At 33.9% G+C, this 20,200-nt stretch overlaps 1 protein-coding gene across 3 annotated transcripts in view; it reads right to left on the reverse strand.

Moving 5' to 3' along the window:
• The window catches only part of LOC125073421 (NACHT domain- and WD repeat-containing protein 1), a 57,949-nt gene that overhangs the window by 24,743 nt on the left and 13,006 nt on the right, over nt 1-20,200 (reverse strand). Inside the window, exon 2 of one of the 3 annotated variants that reach the window (XM_047684242.1) lies at nt 4,659-4,688. The exons of the other annotated variants lie outside the window; for them this stretch is intronic. Within the exon in view, the coding sequence (XP_047540198.1) occupies nt 4,659-4,688 (30 nt within the window). The remainder of the gene's footprint in view (nt 1-4,658; nt 4,689-20,200) is intronic. 3 annotated transcript variants of the gene reach the window in all.

Below are 20,200 nucleotides of genomic sequence, written 5' to 3' on the forward strand. Positions count from 1 at the left end.
TTCAAGCGAAATTGGTTATATATTTACATTACAGAAGGATTCTATCAATCTTCCCTTTGAAGGAATTGCTTGTTAACTGTTCGCTTTCCTCACGATGTTTTAAGTTTTGAATGTTTTATATTTAATTTAAAAAAAGCAACAACCAGTAACCTACTTTTAGGAAAATGAACCAAAATGAATCTTATTTATTATATAATAGGCGGACAGGCAAAAAGGTCAACTGATAATAAATGATCACCGCCGCCAATAAACATTGGCACTTTAAGAAATATTTCCTATCCCTTGCTTAATGTCAATGCGTCACCAACCTTGGGAACTAAGATGTTAAGTGCTCTCCCTATAGTTACACTGGCTCACTCATTTGCACAAAATACTACCACCAACTAAATCCCACATCGTGACTGTTTAAAGGTATTTAAATTTACAATAATTTTGAGTATATAAGTATAATACCTACAGGTTATAACTTCGAGATGTATACAGGTTATATATTATGTGTATTATTATTTTGTATATAATTAGGTCAACGTAGGCGGGGGTAAAATTATTTGGGCGCTCTCCTGGCGATGTTGGCAAAATCACAATGGCTTTACGAAAACATTATACCTAAATTCCACAGCAGCGTATATCTTTATATATGTATATATATATATATGTATATATATATATAATCGTATGTAACATATTGAGATGTTTTATGTTTTAGTTTTTGTCAGAATCAGAGAAAGTTACTCTTAACTAATTTAAAAGTTTGTTCAATGTTCGATTTGTTCAGAGTATTCTATCAGATCCTTTATCAGAAGCTGGTAGGATGCTCCTGGAATTCTATTTAATGGCTATTAATATTAAATGATTTTTAAACAAAACGATGAAGGGACAATGGGACTGGCGTACCTGTGTAGGACAAAAGTTCCAAAATTAAATAAGAATAAAATAAAAAGAATATATGTATATAAAAATATATACGTCGGTACATTTTCCTCTATGTTATACAAGCGATTTAATATTTGAAATACAAGTGAAATTTAATTGTGACGTCACATACGTCAATACGAGTACCATTTAGTTTTTATTTTGACCCGAGAGGGCACAGATTAACAATCTAGTAATTTTTGTAAACGAGTTTTGACATTTAAAAAAAAGATATATCTATCAAATTTTTGGTTCACCATCACATTAAAATATTATAATTATACTTAAAAAAATGCATTAAAGTTAGCGTTGTTTGCAAAGTCAACTTTAAAGAGGGACACAAGCGGCACTAGAATTTAAAACATACTTTCGTCGGTCACTTGAGTCGGTATTCTAGGTTAAGATTTATGACGGTACTAAATGTATCTCCTACTTGTATACTTTTTTACAATTATCGTTTCAATGTTTTATTGTATATGTAATAGTAAAACAAAACTTGATTGGCTCGTTGGCTCTGTTGGTTATAAGACAGATCTCCAGGCCCTGGGATTGAAGCCTAGGTTGGGCCGATAAAAATTATCGGTTTTTTCTATTGAAAAACTGTCCCGTGCCTTGGAATGTATATAAAGCCTGGGCCACGTAGTCCTGCGCCTGAAGTATTTCCGGTCGTCACTGATTTGCCGTCCCATCGGTTTATGAGTGTACATTTATGTTTGTCGTATACTTGAGCACTATATTATGTCCTGCGTAGTTGGCTGGTCTCTCTTGCGATTGGACGCCGAGGTTAAAGACAGTTAGGACGACGTAAGTATTAAAAAAGTGACAGCCTGCATTGTACCAGTGCCAGCTCTTCTGAGGAGATTGTTCAGAGCTTCCACTTAGCATGTTCCATGGCTATTCAGTTCTGGTCATGTTTTCCTTCACAGAATAAGAGATTAATTACAAATACAAATGAAACATAAAAATTCAGTGGTGCTTGGTTCGATTTGAACTTCTAACCCGCAATCACGTGTTCTGATCACTCGACCACCATGTAATTCGATTGTTATATATATACATACATGTATATATTTAAATACTTCGTGCGCGTTTAAATTTATACAAATAAAAAGTTATTGTTTCAGGCTAAGTTAGGAGTAACTATTATTACATCAGCTTTCTGCCAGTGAAAGTTCCAAAAAATCGGTCCAGCTGGTCTAGATATTAGCCGGAAAAAACAGACAGACAGACTAAATTTGAAAAAAAAATGTTAATTTGTTATATGTACCGTGTTAAAGCGTTTTTTTTTTATATTACAAACAGACACTCCAATTTTATTATATGAATGAAAAGATTAATATTTAATAGGAACCTTTATGGTGAGTACTATTAGACATTTATAAATGTCAGATATAGTAATCAGCGTAAATACTCGATGCTTATTGGTCGCTAATGACGTGATCGACTGCGATCGACCAATTATAATTCAGATTGAAGTATAATTAGTTAATTTGACAAGGATCAACGTTTTAGAAAATGGAGGTTAGTAAGTCGCCTTTCGCGGTTGCCACTCCGATTGGTTCCGGTAACGCGCGATTATCTACGCTGTCTTGTGCCATATCAACATAATATACTAGGAAATATTACATTGTAACCTATAAAATAAAATATTTGAAGGCATTGTTTATGGCATTCAATATATCAAGACGTCAAACTTAGTTTAAATAGAATCCAACTCAGTTACCTTTGAATAGTCATTTGACAAGATTAAATTTAATGTTGAGTTATCACAAGGTTGGAATGTAGATTCTACTGAGAATAAACGGCAAGATACTGTGCTAACGCTAGTTATGAGAGCGTTTGGCATTTGTAAAAAATATTATTACTTTAAATTTTATTTCAGGAGATATCATAGTGTGTGCGTAAAGCTGATGTGTGTGCGTGTCCCACACACTTTAGCGATTTAGCTATCAAACGATTTCAATTTTACGTAAAATTGAAAATAAACGACTTTTGTCGTTAAATTCGTCGTAATTGTGTCGGGGTTCTCGAGATAGTCCAGTGGTGAAATTTCTTGTGTTTAACATATGTTTATAATTCATTTCGCGTTCGTTGATGAAGAAACAGCGCAAGGAAACCGGCATATGTCGAATGGAAATCTGACATTTGCAACGAAAAAACACACATCAAACAACATTTACAGAACGGTGAAATAAGCAGCCCTAGTTCAACACTGAGACATTTATATGTTGCTTCTTTTACATCCCAATTGACATTGACAATAGAATCACTCACGAAAGCGCCCCCCTCAACGTTTAATTGGCGTGCATTAATGTGAGTGAACGACGCTCGATATTACAAGATGTCTTAGTGTGCGTAAGACGGCTCAAAGTAAGGACAGCAAAAAAAGTACAAATTAGATTATATTTGTTGAGTTTATTTTATTAATTTACTAATAATAAATAGATCTCCCAGTTGAATATTTAAATGGTCTTAATAGTTGACTTAAGAGTTAAACGAGATATGCACTTGTCTAAATTTTGTTTTTTTTTTTTTTATTTCTCCATAGACGTTCTGACCGTGAGTTGTTATATCATTTGATTTATAATTTAAATTATGTAATTTTAATGTAGCTGCATTTTATTGCCAGGTAGCATCATAACTTTAAACTTTTGGATTGTAAATTGATGTCGAAAAGTTTGCGTTGAACTCAACGACGACGAATTGACTCGGAGTTTGTCGTTGTTGAATAGTGTTATTGTATTAGTTCTCGTAGGTTTCTGGGTTCCTTAGCTGGTCTGGATGGTATTTAGCTAGTTAGTTCATAATCTCGTCATCTATGTTATGGATCGTTATTTTGAGATTGTGATCCAGAATCTCTTCGGTGCTTGCTATATATGCTCTCTTGACAAGTCTCCCCAAAGCTTCTTATGTCCTGTTTATATCATGTAATTTTTGTCGTATTTTCAATCCTTGAGACTTTGCTCTCATGGAATCCGAAAAAGTTTTATTCAAAAAGTATTTATACAATTTATAACCACATTCGCTTTTTTAAATAAAGCAATTTTCCTTATCTATATATAGTACTTTATAGAAAAGTACAATACTCCACGAACTTTCCACACAAAACAAATAACAACTAAACTAAATTTCATAACAGACGATTTCTAGAACAAAAGTCAAATAGAATTAATATTGAAAGGTTATGTTGAGCGAAAATTAATATTAAAGACTGAAAGTCAGTAATTTTATCTATTAAATGAAATGCTTTTTAACTAATTTCAAAAAACGAGGTTGTCGATTCGAAAAGTACCACGTTTTCTGACTCTAATAATTCTCTGTTAAAAAGGGGATCTCAGGGATGCTGCTATGTAAATTTGTTTAAGATCCGATACTAGGATCCATGACAAAAGAACAGAAATCTTAAATCGGCAAAAGTTTGCAAGATATTTGCGAATGATTTGTTATCAAATCAACCAATTCTGATAATCATTTTTGTGTTTGAACGGAGATCCTTAAAAATTTTATCCAGATCTGGGTACGAAAATATTATATTGGAGTCTTTTAAAATAAAAAATGATTTAACCTACAAAATGTTGCCACAGTTTATTTTTATAAAAGCATAATTAATTGGTAGTTTTGATAACACTCAACAAATTAGTTATGTTAGTATTAATGATAAAACAGTTAGTTATTTTAAAGTCATTAAGTTATATACAATCAAACAATCATTGCGACATACTGTCACGGTAATCAATCTTCATAACCTTTTGTCCTCGGCGGTTGACAATTTGTACCTGAATAAAAAAAAATAGTTTATTTTTTTAATTTACTTTGAAGTATTTGTAGTATAAAATTAATTTGCACTTCTAAGACTTGGTACTGCTTTAAAGGCTTGCTTGGTAAGAAGGGATTTTTTTTTGAATAATAAAGCGGACTTATTTAAATTTGAAAAAAAAATCATATAAAATAGGTTTCTGTAAAGAAAGGTGTCATGGTACACCCGGTTGATACGAAGTTGCTTTCGTTGTGTATTTAATGTCAGACACAGTGAAATTAACTTAAGTTTGAGAATAATTCAATGACGAGAAATAAAAATGCCAAAATATATTATTGAATTATACATAAACTTTCACAATACGTAAACAACGCTAATTTTCTAATGGATCTGCCATAAGGCATGCTCTTAAAATCTCCAGCTTTGCTGTATAAGCTCTGGATTTCGCATTCTTGCATTTGATAAGTCCGACCTTCGGCTTAGGGCGATGTCGCCGGGAGTGTGCACCTTTATACTATGTCATACTATGTCATATCATCTGTGTCGTAATGATTGGTCTTCAGCCCGCGGGGTTGTGTTTCCAAGCAATTTTATAGTTACAGTCGTAAAGGACATTTTAAGGATTAAGGACTCGCTAGCTAGATGAGTGGATTGGGAATGCCTGAGGCTTTCTTGGAGTATCTTAAGAAATAGCCGCAGGGTGACAATCTTCTTTTTCTTTTGCTAAAATACATATAAGCGAAAACTATTATATACATATACATACATATAAGTTTCATAGAAATTATTTTTCAAATCAGAAAATATTATATGATATTTCTTGCTCAATTCTGATCTTGAATTTTTCATCATAAATTTTATGACCGGGTTCAGACAAGCAATCTTAGAATATCGTTGGATCCGTTTTGTCTTATAAAGAATATTCTTTTCATCGTCGCAAAGGTCCGATGCTGTAAGGCTTAGAAAATATTATAAAAAGTATTTATATAAATCTTACAATGAATTCCATTTACTTTATAGACAATTGTTATATTTGTTTTACGGCTATTGTTTTTTTTTTATTATTTTGATATGCGGGAGGCCAAATTGATCACCTGACAGAAGGTGGTTACCGCCATTCAAACCTTATATTGCCAATACACCACTAACCCTGGGCACCAAGATATTATGCTCCTTGTACATGGCTCACTTACTTTTAGATCGGAGCACAACAATTATACCAAGTACTGCTGTTTGTAGTTATAAAAAAATCTGATGAGTCAGATCCAGAAGAACTTGCAGAAAGGTTTACCGCCAAGTAAACCAGTTAGTAGATAATTATCTACGCTGATCCACGTCGTCGAGAACAATTAGTGATTGAATTGTACCAAGACGGGCCTGTACAAAACATTGTGGAATATTTTTAGTCTTAAAATTAGGATTACGTCACGATTTGAAAATAATTATAAAAAAAGAAGCTAGTTTTTTTTTTATTTCTTAATAGACTTATATGGCAAACACCATACATTATAGCCGAAGATTCAGCAGATTAAAGATGGGCAAGAACGGCTTTATCGATATAGCGTTCTCTTTTCAAACAACCTTTGTGACAGAAAGTCAACTACAACTATTCCTTCTTCCCTTGTTCAATGATTAATCAAATAACTATATCATAATAAATGATTAAAAATTATAATAATTCACAGTCCATTCTGTCATTATTTAAGATCTGGCAATCCCATTCGCACCTGATCCCTTGATGTCGTGCCAACTGCACTCGGCCGTATCTTTGTCACATTGTTGCTATCAAAATTAATTGTTTAAAATCAATTAAATGATATAAATATTACAGGGCGTAGAGATATGATTTATAACGATAATTTATTATACTAGTGTTGTACCTCGTTATCGATTTGAATGATTTTTTGGTACACTAACTACGAGCGTTGATAAATTTCTGGCTTCGCAGAAAACAATCGCTTTATCCAAATAGATACGTCATTTTGTGTTGAAGGGCTTTTTAAGGATCCAATCTCAAATAGTCATTAAGTTATTTAATAAAATATTTAAGGCCCTTTATACATTGCATAGCGGGTGTATAGTTAAAAATGGATTTATCTCTTTCCATCATAATTGATTTGACATTAACAAGAAGAAGACAGCTTTGTTTAACAAATCGCCTTCTAAAAAGTTTTATGTAAGGCCGTTAAAGTCCTTTATATATTTATTGTTTGTCAATTACTGATTGTATTGAATAATTTAGACGAAATCAAAGTTCGAAATTAGTTCAACAATTGTTGAGTTAACTTTGTTGTGTTGAATAACACAAACAAAAAAGAAACTTTTCAGTTTTCCTGACCAAATTTCGGCCAGTGGCGGCATCCACTCTGAAAGGAGACTAGCTATCTGTGTGTAATATAATATAGTGCACAAATATGTGCAATAACACAGGTTCACATTATATACCTTTCACATCTTGACGACTTTAAAAACGGAATAAATACTCGACTCAAATAGACACTAAGCTGCTACTATGCGTACTACTAGTGCTACTTTGAGTTTGAACGAGCGGTCTTGAGGTTTGTGCCCGCTTAAAGCTAGCCTACTATACCAACGAGGCAGTCTTCCGCTTTATTATATCATCATAGATGTCGTCACATTGTGGTTTCATTTGAATGCATCTCTCATTTCATTTCACTTGACGTAGCGTCACGTAGCTGTAGCCTTGACCCCTTGGCATGGAAACTAGATTTTTCTTTTATATTTTTTAAATGAATTTAATGATGCAATCAAAGATCTGAATACATAGTGCCAAATAAAATAAAAGTAAATTTAAATAAATTGATCGTAAATATAACGTTATTACTTCTATATTATTTTTAAACAGAATATTTTCTGAGTATCTGTCTTTAATATTATTGCCAAACGTCATCCTACTTTAGATGTGTGTGTGTACTTAGTGGCCAACTGTTGGCCACTATTTCGACGCTTTCTCAGCTTTGAAAGTCTATCAACACATACAATTAATCAAAGCTTAAAGCATCAATTGTGAACTCCGTTTCGGAATATCTAATCCAGTAAATGAATCTGGCAAGAAATTCAGTAGATACTTTTAAATAAAGAAACGTAAAGGGTACTTTTTAATTAATTAAATACCATACGAATCGTTACTACTGTCAAAAATAAAGTTTTTAGTTTAGTAAACAATTATTTAGTAAAAAAAATATTTCAATTTTGGAATTGAATGAACGAAATATTTCAATCGATTTAAGCAACGATAAAAGTGGTAAACATTTATCAAAAGTTTTTAAAATTCTGTTCAAACGATTCAACGCTTCGATTTAATTGATCGACTAAAATTGACTCATATGAACGTGGTTTAATATTAGCGTGACATATTGAATCAAAGATGTCGCGTCGCTCTTATTTTACTGAATGAAACAGATCGCTATGCACCAATGAGAAAGATCAATAAGTGAATCTACTAACAGAAGGTACGCTAGGTATTAAAGTTGGCAGAATATTGACAAAGCCAGTCTCGTGCCAAGCGGCTAGTCGTTCCCAATTAACACTCCGAAGCGAAGAGTTTCCATCTGTTTAATTTGTAAATATATTACTGGCCGAGATGGCCTAATTGTAAAAAAGATTTGTAGCTGAGGATTACGGGTTCAAAGCCGGGTAGACATCGCTGCAATATACATGTGCTTAATTACGACCGATAGTTTTATTATTTACATTTTACATTTGTAAAAAATACAACAAAATTATACATCTGTCAGTGTGACGTTACAAATGGTTGAAAAAATATCATGATTGCCGAAACATCGTAAGTTAGATCACAATTGAAGCAGCGTGGCAGAATGAGCTCCAAGCATCAAAACTTGCACAGATTTTTCAAATAGATTTGGCGCCAAAGCAATTTTTTACTGACTGTATTGATACGTAAAATCACAGATAATATATGAGCTAAATATCAGGAATCTTATGCGACGTAAGCGAAATGATCAGAACTAAAAGCGATTGAGCTATAAAATGATCACGGAGAGTCTAGCCAAATAATATCCAGGGCAGATAACGAATCCAAAATCAGAATAACATCAATGGACAACGAAATAAAAAAGACGACTGACACACAACAAGAATAGAAGCAAAGAAAGCACGCAGACACATCAAACTACCGAACTCTTAACAGGAAGATACGCCATCCACAAACACGTCTTTGGAGATAATAAAGACAAAAAACCAAACGGAAAAGCTCAATAATGAATTTAATGTCCCAGTAAATAGAGTTCAAATTACATAGCAAACGATCTGTATTTGTGCCGTATTTAACGCTATGTTAAATACTTGGACAGTGAATCTCAGTATTGAAATGTGTTACACCCCGATGATTTAAAAATCATTAATAACAATGAACCAATACGAGTATAATTATAGTTACCACGTCTAAATTAAGACTATTAGCAACTATTTTTTAACATATTATTGCAGACATTTAATTATATTTAGGTAATACAGTATCGGAGCCATTATGATATTAATCACTTATAAAACTAAAAGGAAATTTAAAAAGACTTAACTTGGTGGTAGAGCTTTGTGTAGCTCGTACCACCCACTCATCAGATATTCTATCGCAGTCTAATGTGATAGACGGTGAAGCAATCCTGACTAATATTCGAAATTTGAAAGTGAATTTGTCTGTTTGTCATCAACTGATCATCGTGAAATTTTATATACACGTTGTTGTGTACAGAAAACAACATAGAGTACCTAACACCCACCAGTCCCAGTTACACGCGAGCGAAGACGCGGACACAAACTGTTACTTAAATAATGACAGAAAAATATATAAATCTTATGAAGGAAAGGGAAAGGAATGTTCTGAAATAGGACTTCGTGGGAGCCCGTCTGGATAGCACCCACTGTGTGCCACTACCCACTTGTAACTGACTTACGTCTGGTGTCTGAAACGCTGATCAAATTTAAATTAAGTAATTTTATTATAAACTTAATGGTAATTGGTCGATGGCAACCGATGACGCAATACCGGACCAATGAGCGTTTAGTATTTAATCGGATTAGTAAATCTGACTTTGACCAGCGCTTCAGAAACTGGAGATTATTTTATCGCCTAAAATATATGACGGATAGCTAGTCTTTCAATTTAAAGGTTTAAATTAATAATATTTAAAATAAACTACTGAGTTTCTTGACGGTTTTTCATAATAGAATCTACAATGAAAACAAATAGTTTTTCTTTATGCACCACCGGGCGAGGGACGAATCCTATCCTTCGCCTTGTAATTTTGGCCACCTCGGGTTGAATGATGTCTATCCCGAGGGAGTACCATAAAAGATTGCACGTTGGATTAGGACGTGCTCAGAGTAGAATTCATATAACTAAGTCTTTTCTTTCATAAACACTCATCTACTTGAGAAATAGCGAAAAGCTTGCTGTTAATATATAGTCTGGAGACCATAATAATATAGTCCAACAAATAGAATCCCACGGGCTGTCTAATTAAATAATAATAATTATTAAATAATTTAACTTCATGCTCTACGTATATTATTATAATAATCATAAAATATCGCTACAGTAAAACTGTCATAATTGTACCATAAATTATTTTTATTATCTGTGCACGCATCACGTGAAGAGATGGCTATTGAATTATAGTTTGTTCCAATATATGTCAAGTTAACCACAGATAATATAAGATATCAAATAATATAAATTATAAATTTGTATGTAAATTAAAACTCTATCGAGGTTTTATTTAGGAGCGCGCGTAAAGCCACTAAAATGTGTCCTTAAGGTCGTGAATCTTTTCTAAGATATATAAGCCCCGTGGTATTGTTTATGCTTGCCAATACTTCACAAATTACTCGGAATAAGGTTTGTTTCAATGACAAAGCGTAGTAATATTTTTTTCCAAAGTCTTCAAAGAAATTACAAAAATTTACTAATGTAAGCCTTCTATAATGTGTTTGTATAATAAATTATACATTTTTTTGAATAGCGTTTCGAGTATAACTAGAGAAAAAATACACTAACTTCAAAGTTCGTTGCCGATCCTTTCAGTTTTACAAATAATGAAAGTTCGAAGGATCCAACTTGAACAAACTGATATATTTTTTTAAAGTCTGAATTAAAAACTTTTTTATAATATGTTTAAAATACTCTCCTTAATAAAAGTTTTAATAAACGCCTTCTCTTGACTAGAATAGACGCTGAATAGTATTTTGATTTAATATGTTTAATAAATTTCACGACTAGACCATTAATTTTCAGTTTATTAATTTATAAAATATGGCGATCAATATATCAAATTGATATATATTCAATGCAGACCGGAATAGCAATGCATTTCAGGTATAAGTGTGTTTATTTATATGTTTGTTACAGTTTTACGTCTGAACTCAACCGATCCTCATGAATTTTTGTATGCACGTGGTCTATGCCATTCTCAAGGGAGACCAGTCAACTACGCTGGACATTTATAGTGCAAGAGTGTGTGCGGAAGCACAGGTGCACTATCTATTCCGTCCCTCTCATATGTTTATGAGAGGGAGGGCTCCGGCACTGTTACAAAGATTTTTTTCTTAGGATTTCGGGATCCCCCCCTTTATCTTGCCACTAGACCAACGAGGCAGTCCGTCTAACTAACACTTAAAGGCAAAAGTAAGTAGGTGGGTGAGCATCCTGGTCGTTTGCCAGCTATAACATAAAAAAACCTAATATAACCTAGAAAAATTTTAAATTGAATTATTATAAATAAAGATTCATTAATCAAGAACTTTTGTAGTGTAGTGCGTATCGTTGAAGGGCTATCGCAAATCGCACGGAATGTGCAAATCTAAGGTTTGTATACTGAGTATGTTGTGTAATTTTTTTAATAGTCCAAGATATAGTGGTTTCATTGCAGTCCATTGTGACTAAACTGTAGTCCACGGTATGGTAGGTCTATTTAGTGGTTGGGCTTTGAGTTATACCATCTCAGGTACCACCCACTCATCATGTATTCTGTCAGACAAAAATGATAACTATTGTTGTATTCCGGTTCGAAAGGTTAATGAGGACACATGGGACATAACATCTTAGTTCCCAAGGTTGGTGGCGCATTGGCGATGTAAGGGATGGTTAATATCTCTTACACCACCAATGTTTATGGGTGCTGGTGCGCACTTAGCACCAGATAAGTCATTAGCCAGTTCGCCTACCTATTTTAATTAAAAAACAACATTCATTTAAACCTTGACAGCACCATAAAAATGACGCTAAAAATCTTCATACTAATAGAATTATTTGGTTCAAAGGAGGCAACTCTTCCACTACACTCACATCTGATCAGTCGACAAAGGGATCAATAATTTAATTTCCAAGACTTTTGAAATAGCTGTTAGGTCTCTACGGAAGCTGCGTGGGGGCTAACTTCCGCATTCCGTATGATGAAACTTTAGCACTTTCAGTCCTTATAGCTATAATTAACTCGTCCAAGAATAAGGTTAGCCAATAAATTAGATAAAATGTTTATTCTTTTAACTGGACGATTTACCGCATGGTAAATGCTCACCTCTGTTTATAGACATTGGCGCCATAATTTTAATCATTTGTTACTTCACCAATGCACCAATTTTGGGAACTGAGATGGAAGATTCCTTTTGGATCTTATATCAAGCATTTCGCTGAGGGCAAGATAATATAGAGATCTGGAATTGATTTTGTGATTTTTGAATTTTTAGATAAAGCCCAGTGCGTGACTATATCGGGTTTAAACCCAGGCAAGCGCCACTGAATTTTCATGTGCTTAATTTGTGTTTATAATTGATCTCGTGCTTCGTTAGTGAAGGAAAACATCGCGAGGAAACCTATATGTCTAGTTTCAACGAACACATTTCTGCCACCTGGATTGGTGGATTCACCAACCCGCATTGGAGCAACGTGGAGGAATATGCTCCTTACCTTCTCCTCAAAAACGGAAAAGAGGCCTTAGACCAGCAGTAGGAAATTTACAGGCTTTAAATATTTATATTATATATTTAAAAAGCATTTGAAATAATAATAAATAAACAACAATTCACAGTACGTTATGACTTGTGGTCACTATAAAACATTTACGTCGCGAAATTCGCGTTATGGGTTTTATAGAAACGTCCATAACGCGTTGTGGTAAATATCACCGAGCTACAAACCATGTCACCTACATCTAAATAACAAAATCTAAATGGAAAAGTAACTTTTGAATGAAATTCGGTACTTAAAGTAACAAACCTAAAGGGTTGAATCTAAGATCTAATATTTAAAAAAAACCCTGTACCTTCATAATATTGCCCAAAATATTATGGAAGTACAGCACGAGAAATTTGCAATTTGTTCTTGAGATGAGATTTGAGAACTTCTGTAAACTAAATTGGACGATGAAGTAGCTGACAATTGGCCCCAATTAACGACGACAAATTAATGGTTTAAAACGATATTTAGAACAATAATATTAGCGCAGAATCACCCCTGTAGTTTAGATGCCGATGGGGCTCAATAAGAGTATTTTGAATCAATGTAGCTGAATGTAATAAAATAAGTCCATCCATTGAACTTTGTCGCGAAGTATTGAGCCCCGTACTAAGACGTTCTATTTTTATCAATCAAAAGCCAATCGTTGTCCACTGCTGAACATAGGCCTCTCCCAAGGTGCGCCAAAGCTCCCGGTCCTCCGCCTTCCGCATCCAGTCGGTCCCCGCCACCTTCATGAGGTCATCGGTCCACCTGGCTGGAGGGCGCCCTACGCTGCGTTTGCCGATTCGCGGTCTCCACTCTAGGACTCGTCTGCTCCAACGGCCATCGGTCCTACGACATACGTGACCAGCCCACTGCCACTTCAGCCTGCTAATTTTGCAAGCTATGTCTATTATTTCTATTTTTATAAATGTCACATATTTCTGACATTTCAGGATCGATTTCGACATCGTTTCGAATTTGTTCTTACAGAATAACACCACATACAAGACCGACTAGATTTAAAAAAAGGAATTCGTGTTGTAACTGTTTGTGTGGTAATAATTATTTAATAATTAAAACATCAGCACGAGTCGTGTACATTCCAGTTCGGTTACGGTTGTCGTGACCTACTTACTACGGTGACGCACGTGTGACGTCACACAGTCTTACGGATCGCTCTTACACTGCACGGGGACGTAATCTCTTGTATTACTACATCACGGTGAGAATTAGTGTTATAAATTTAATTCGTTCTATTTAAATATCTTATACATAAAAAGCGTAAGTCGATTTTTGTCCCAGTGGTTACGGGACGGTAGCTGCATATAAAAAAACAGTTGTTATGGTCTCAGTTGAAGAGCTACAGCTGTAGATGTGCAGAAATATAAAGAGGATTCTTGATTGCAATTTACTAAATTGTTAAAATTTAACAAAGAACTAATTTTAGAGATTAGAAAAAAGTTACAGTCCAGTTAGAGAAGAGTATTAAAAAAAATGATAAACGTAAACATAATTGTTTTCGACAAACTTCAATTCTAACTGAACAAATAAGGTTTAAGTAGAAAATGAAATCGAAATAAAACCTGGCATAGTGTAAATTCCTAAAAAATCATTTGAATAAACGCAAAGTTTCGCGGGAGTCCCACTACTTTAAAATTAATATCTTAATTACATTTATTTCCTGTTTCAACGGATTATGAGAGAGAGGGAATAGAGAGGATCATCTGTCTCTCTCACACACTTGTGAACTACGTCCTGTTGTTTTCGGACTCGGCATACATACTAAAGATATATTTATTAAAAGTAAATAAGATAAAATATAATAAACATTGATATTATTTTAGTAGTATAGTATTTATTATGAAATAAAACAAAGTAATTTTTATGTTAAGAGTCTTTTCTGATCTTACAGCCTCCGATAGGTCGTTAATAGTAATTAGGCGTTTGTAATGTCAGCTTTTATAAGAAACTTCGGCCTTCGTCTGGCCTCCTTCTAAGATCATGGGCTACCTATCTACGAAAGCTTTCTTATATTTTAATATAACTATATAAATATAAATGTCTTTAATACATCTAGATTCTACTCGTGCGAAACCGAGACGAGTAGCTAGTATTAAATAATAATTAATGTTTATATGTTTGTCATGTATGCTAACTCATTAATGTGATTGTAAAAATTTTTTGATGAATTGTTCTACGTACGGCTGCGAAGTTGACTGCCCTGAAGAAAGTTTGTCCTTCAATATACATTAAATGCAGACCTTTATTCTACCAGTTCAAAGTCGAGACGGATAGCTTATATACACTGTTCAAATCTCAATTGATTCAATTAATATTTAAGAAAACTCAAAGGAGCACAGACGAAAGTCTTTGAAGATTCTTCCGAATTAAAAAAAAAAAGTTACAATAAAAAGTAAAAAAATAAAATTTAACAATGTTGATCGAAAGCAAATACAAAATATTAAATCACTTATTATTTGTACGAGTTAATGAACTACACGCTAGTTCTGTTTACACATCGACTTAGCCAGTTGGTTCGGTAATATTTTACGAGGCACTTTCTAGACTGGCCGCTAAAAACTTAATGTTTGTGTACGAGAGTCTATCAATTATTTCTAGTTTACGCCAGCCGTTTTTTACACGCTTACACATTAAAACACGTTTTGAATTCGTTATTTATAACAAGCTCAACCTGCGGCTTTACCTGCACGACATTATTATAAAACATAAACTATCACTTCTAATTTTACCCCTTCAAGGGGTAAATTAAAAAAAGTAACCATTATAGTTCTCTCCCGAGACTCAAACTCTCTCCATACCAAAATGCATCTAAATGTGTTCAGTAGTTTAAGCGTGAAGAGGTAACAGACAGACACTTTTGCATTTATAATTATTATATTCAAAGTCCATCACCGAAAAAAATTGCCTGTAATCAAAACAAACAAATAATCTAAGATTCTATTTTGAAAATAACTATAAAAATATGTACGCACTAGCATCGGCTCGCCTGTGTCGGGAGGGGTTAGTAAGCTATCTCTATTTCAAATTTCATCCGAATCTGTTCAGCAGTTCTTGCGTGAAAGAGTAGGAAAGATCTATCCATTCATCCTTATAAGTATTACGATAGTTTAAGTTCTTTATAACTTGTGATGAAGTATATATTGATGGTATATGTCGTCACGTCGACGTCACGTCACGGATAAACGACACAGCGAATGCCCGACTCTTTTAATTTAATAGGCGCGCTGACTGTTGGAACAAATAGATGGTACGGCGCGGTAATGGCGATTATGTAAGTTCCGCTTGACTCCTCACACGTATAATGTACGTGACGTCAGTGCACTCTTTTGTTTTACTCGCTAAAGACTCACGGAGGCTGGTCATCCACTGCAACAGTGAGACTTGAAACTATAGAGCTTCTCATCACTACCAAAGGAAACAAATGGAGCGGTCTTATCTCAATTTTATTGGGCGGGTGTGAGAGAGATGGAAGACTGTGTAAATATTTGCACTTTCATGTACTACACCGTATTATAGTAAACTAACCGACTTCATTAAAAAAAAATTTTTATTCGAATACACATATTTAGTGACGAAAATCGTATAGCTACTTGACTATTTGGAACGAAATACTTCAGACTTCAATTTATTGCAAGACTACGATACCAAAATTAGAATCTGCTGTTTGTCGCATTTAAGAAAACAATTTATATAGCTTTTAAGTGTCAAATATTCTTTAGACGTCTTCTTAAAAGATTAGTATAACCAGATAAAAAAATATATAAAAAAAGGTTTCTAATATGAGTAATTTAAATTAACGATTTAATTGCGAAGCATTTGAACACTGACTCCAGTAATCCACTACAATATGATCATTGAACCATTTTTTTTCAATTTAAATTAACAGCTGGACTTAGGCCTCGCCTTCGCCTCGACCATCAATCGGACCCACAAACTATTAAAATATTCGAATAGTAAATTGCAATTTCATACCAAGGGAAATTCATTCAACCTTAGCACTACTCCTAGGCACTAAGCCTCATTGGATCTTGCAAATGTCAATGAGCGGTGTTAGTTTGCCTATGTCATAAGAATAAATTTTATCGAAATTTTCCATAAAATTTCGATACACAATTTTTGAAGAAATATATATATTTTTTTATGGTATGGTTAGTAAAGCATTTTTGATGACGCGAACATTGTTTTCTCAGCCTTCTAATTCTGCCAACCCTGAAAATTTTCCCGCGTCCCTAGCATAAATCCCGCGCTCATATGCCATATTTTTGTTTGGAATTAATCTCGTGCGGCAAAAGAAACCTTCGCCAGAATGCCTGAATGAATCGAATGTCAAATTTCTCTATTTCTTTTACTGGATAATACACCAAGTTGTTACCACGCCATTCAAACGTGGTAGACGTTTGAATGGCGTGGTGGAATAAACTCCATACCTGCTCATGTAATGATATATTTACGAGCTGTTAGTTTCCATAGAGTATTATTATACAACTAGTTTGTATATCTGAACTAATTTTAATAAAGCGACAGCAACTCTATATTTGATTCGTTTTAAGGACTAAGATCAAAATCAATCAATTTTGTAAGAACTAAATAACAAGATATCGGTAAAAACAAATTTCACATAAATATCTAAAGTAAAAATACTCACAAGGAATATAACATCTCAGTTCCCAAGGTTGATGGCGCATTGGGGCGACACGTCATTACTTGTCTATGGGCAGTGGTGACAACTTACCATCAGGTATCCTATCGACGTCATTAAAAAATATATCCATTCATAATTAATCGCAATCACAACGACAAACGATATCGATATAAAATCAAAAATAAACATCGATATACTAACCTAACAAACAAATATTTTAATTAAATCACCAACGCCGGTGGCTTCCCTGGCTGGACGCCAAGCGATACGCTCATTTTACGTTTGATTTTTAAATATGTAATAAGTGTTACTCAGACGCTTTTTAAGCTGTCTTCATTTTTTTTTTCATGTTATAGGGGGCTAACGCACAGGAGGCTCACCTGATGGAAGGTGATTACCACCGCCCATGGACATCTGCAACACCAGGTTGCAGGTGCGTTGCCGGCCTTTTAGGAAGGAGTACGCTTTTGAAATATATAATTAAATATAAATAATTGGAATGTTTACGGCGAGTCGCTTAATACGCCCAATGTTTTCTATCTTTTAGTAATAGATGGCGCTGAACGTATTTTGAACCTCGATATTATTATATCCATACGTATAATAAAATTGGAGTGTCTGTTTGTAATATTAAAATAACCTCGTTTTACTAAATGCATATGTATGTACCGTACATATACCAAAATAACATTTTTTACAATTTTTGTCTGTCTGTCTGTCTGTTTCTTCCGCCTAATCTCTGGAACGGCTGAACCAATTTCGGCGGGACTTTCACTGGCAGATAGCTGATGTAATAAGGAGTAACTTTGGCTTTTATTTTAGAATTATATATAGAATAAATATAAAATCAGACTACAATATCCAAATAAGCTAAATTCAAACAACGCGCACGAAGTCGCGGGCACAGCTAGCGGGTATATATATCAAGATGGAGTGCAAAATAACTAATAAGTTAATAATAAGTTTTTGATTTAGACGAATATTTAGAATTGAAATACTATTAAGTATTTACTTATACTTATGTACCAGTACCAGTGGTTAGAACGCGTCCATCTTAACCGATAAGTTCGGTTTCAAACGCAGGCACCACTGAATTTTCATGTGCTTAATTTGTGTTTATAATTCATCTCGTGCTCGGCGATGAAGGAAAACATCGTGAGGAAACTTGCATGTGTCTAATTTCAACGAAATTCTGCCACATGTGGATTCCACCAACCCGCATTGGAACAGCGTGTTGGAACAGCCCAGCAGTGGGAAATTTACAGGCTGCTAATGTAATGTAATGTAATATGTATAAATTGCAAACAGTTTTCCGCTCCTCGTCTAACCTGTTTTCTTTGTTTGGTTTAATCTCAAAGTATTGTTAAGATAATCAGGCTGTGTAATACTTATAACTAAATATTGTATAACACGCATGATCTTCGTCATATATGACGCATTTCATACACATGTGTATTTAATTACGAAATTGGTATGAAACGTTAATATCAGCATTGAATGAAGGTGATCAATGAAGGTGATCCAATTGCGCCGAGGTATGTGATAGGGAGTTACATCCTCGAAACTATTCACTAACGCATCAGAGACGTCTTTAAGGATTCGATTGGACTGTATATGGAGCAGTGTTGTTGTTGAAAGAAAGAACATCTCACATCTTCGCTTTGCCCACAATATGGTCATCATTGCAGCGTCGCTAAAACAAAAGTGTTGCGTAGCCTGAGCAAGTCTTCCCGGCGTGACGTGTCGATCCTAATATGAACTTGGACAAGACTAAGGTCATATTCAACAGGTATAGGGCCGGGACCGTAATATGGGTTAAGTCGTGCAGTTCTGAAGTACGACTATGAGAAGCCGATCGAAGGATTGCTTAGGATGGTCAACATTTGCCAACCTTCGTCATGTCTTTACGTCATCTATACCGCAATGTTTGAAAAAGAAAGATTTCAATCAATCTTCTTTGCTATATGGTGTCGAAACATGGAAACAGCCAGCAATTATGATTCATACGTATTAAACTATTTTTAAAAACAAAATGTCTGGTGTCAATTAATCTGGGATACATATTTGGTACGGTATAAATAATATTTATCGCAGTGAAGGCCTTTACTAATAGTTTTTATATTATTATCTATATTTGCCTATAAATAAACCTTCAATTTGTTTTTAAGAATCTACAACAGATAACATATAATTAATTTTAGCGCCAAAAGTAACTGTCAACAGGTTTGTTGGCGGTCAGCGCACGTGCGAATTCTAAGAACATGTCACTTAAGCTGTCAATAGTACAATTGCATGTTAGTTATTTTTAAAGCTGATCTACTTTTGGTTAATGATATCGAAAATATAATCGCCTCGGAATAATCGCAATGATCGTCTGCTTATTTTAGATATTTAATTGTTCACGTTCGATTAAGAGCTCGTTTATTGTCTTTAAAATATCTTCTACTTTTTTTATGTCAAAGGAAAAAACTTTTCATCCCAATTATATAATCTTTTTTTTTTTAGATTTTATTAATCTTAAAAATAAAATGTAATGAAAACAATAGTTGTTGAAATTGCTTTATTATGACTATGATAACTTTTAATCAAAGTTACTACCAGGTAATTCAGTACGGTCGTGCAATCTAGACAGTAATTTCCCCACAGAGTATTATATGAATTGTATATGCAAATTAAACCTCAGATACCTTACTGCGTTACCTGACTTCAGTGCAACGTCTAAGGTAGAGGTTGCATTGTCTAACTAGTAATTGTTAGAAAAATAATTGTATGTGAAAAATGTGTTGCCAAAACATAAAATAGATTTTTTTTTGTATAAATTCATGAAACAATGGCGTGCCGGTAGTACTACTCTTTACTTTAATAATTTGATTTAAATTACAATTGATCG

The sequence above is a fragment of the Vanessa atalanta genome, chromosome 24 (genome assembly GCF_905147765.1).
Source record: "Vanessa atalanta chromosome 24, ilVanAtal1.2, whole genome shotgun sequence".
Classification (NCBI taxonomy): Eukaryota; Metazoa; Arthropoda; class Insecta; order Lepidoptera; family Nymphalidae; genus Vanessa; species Vanessa atalanta.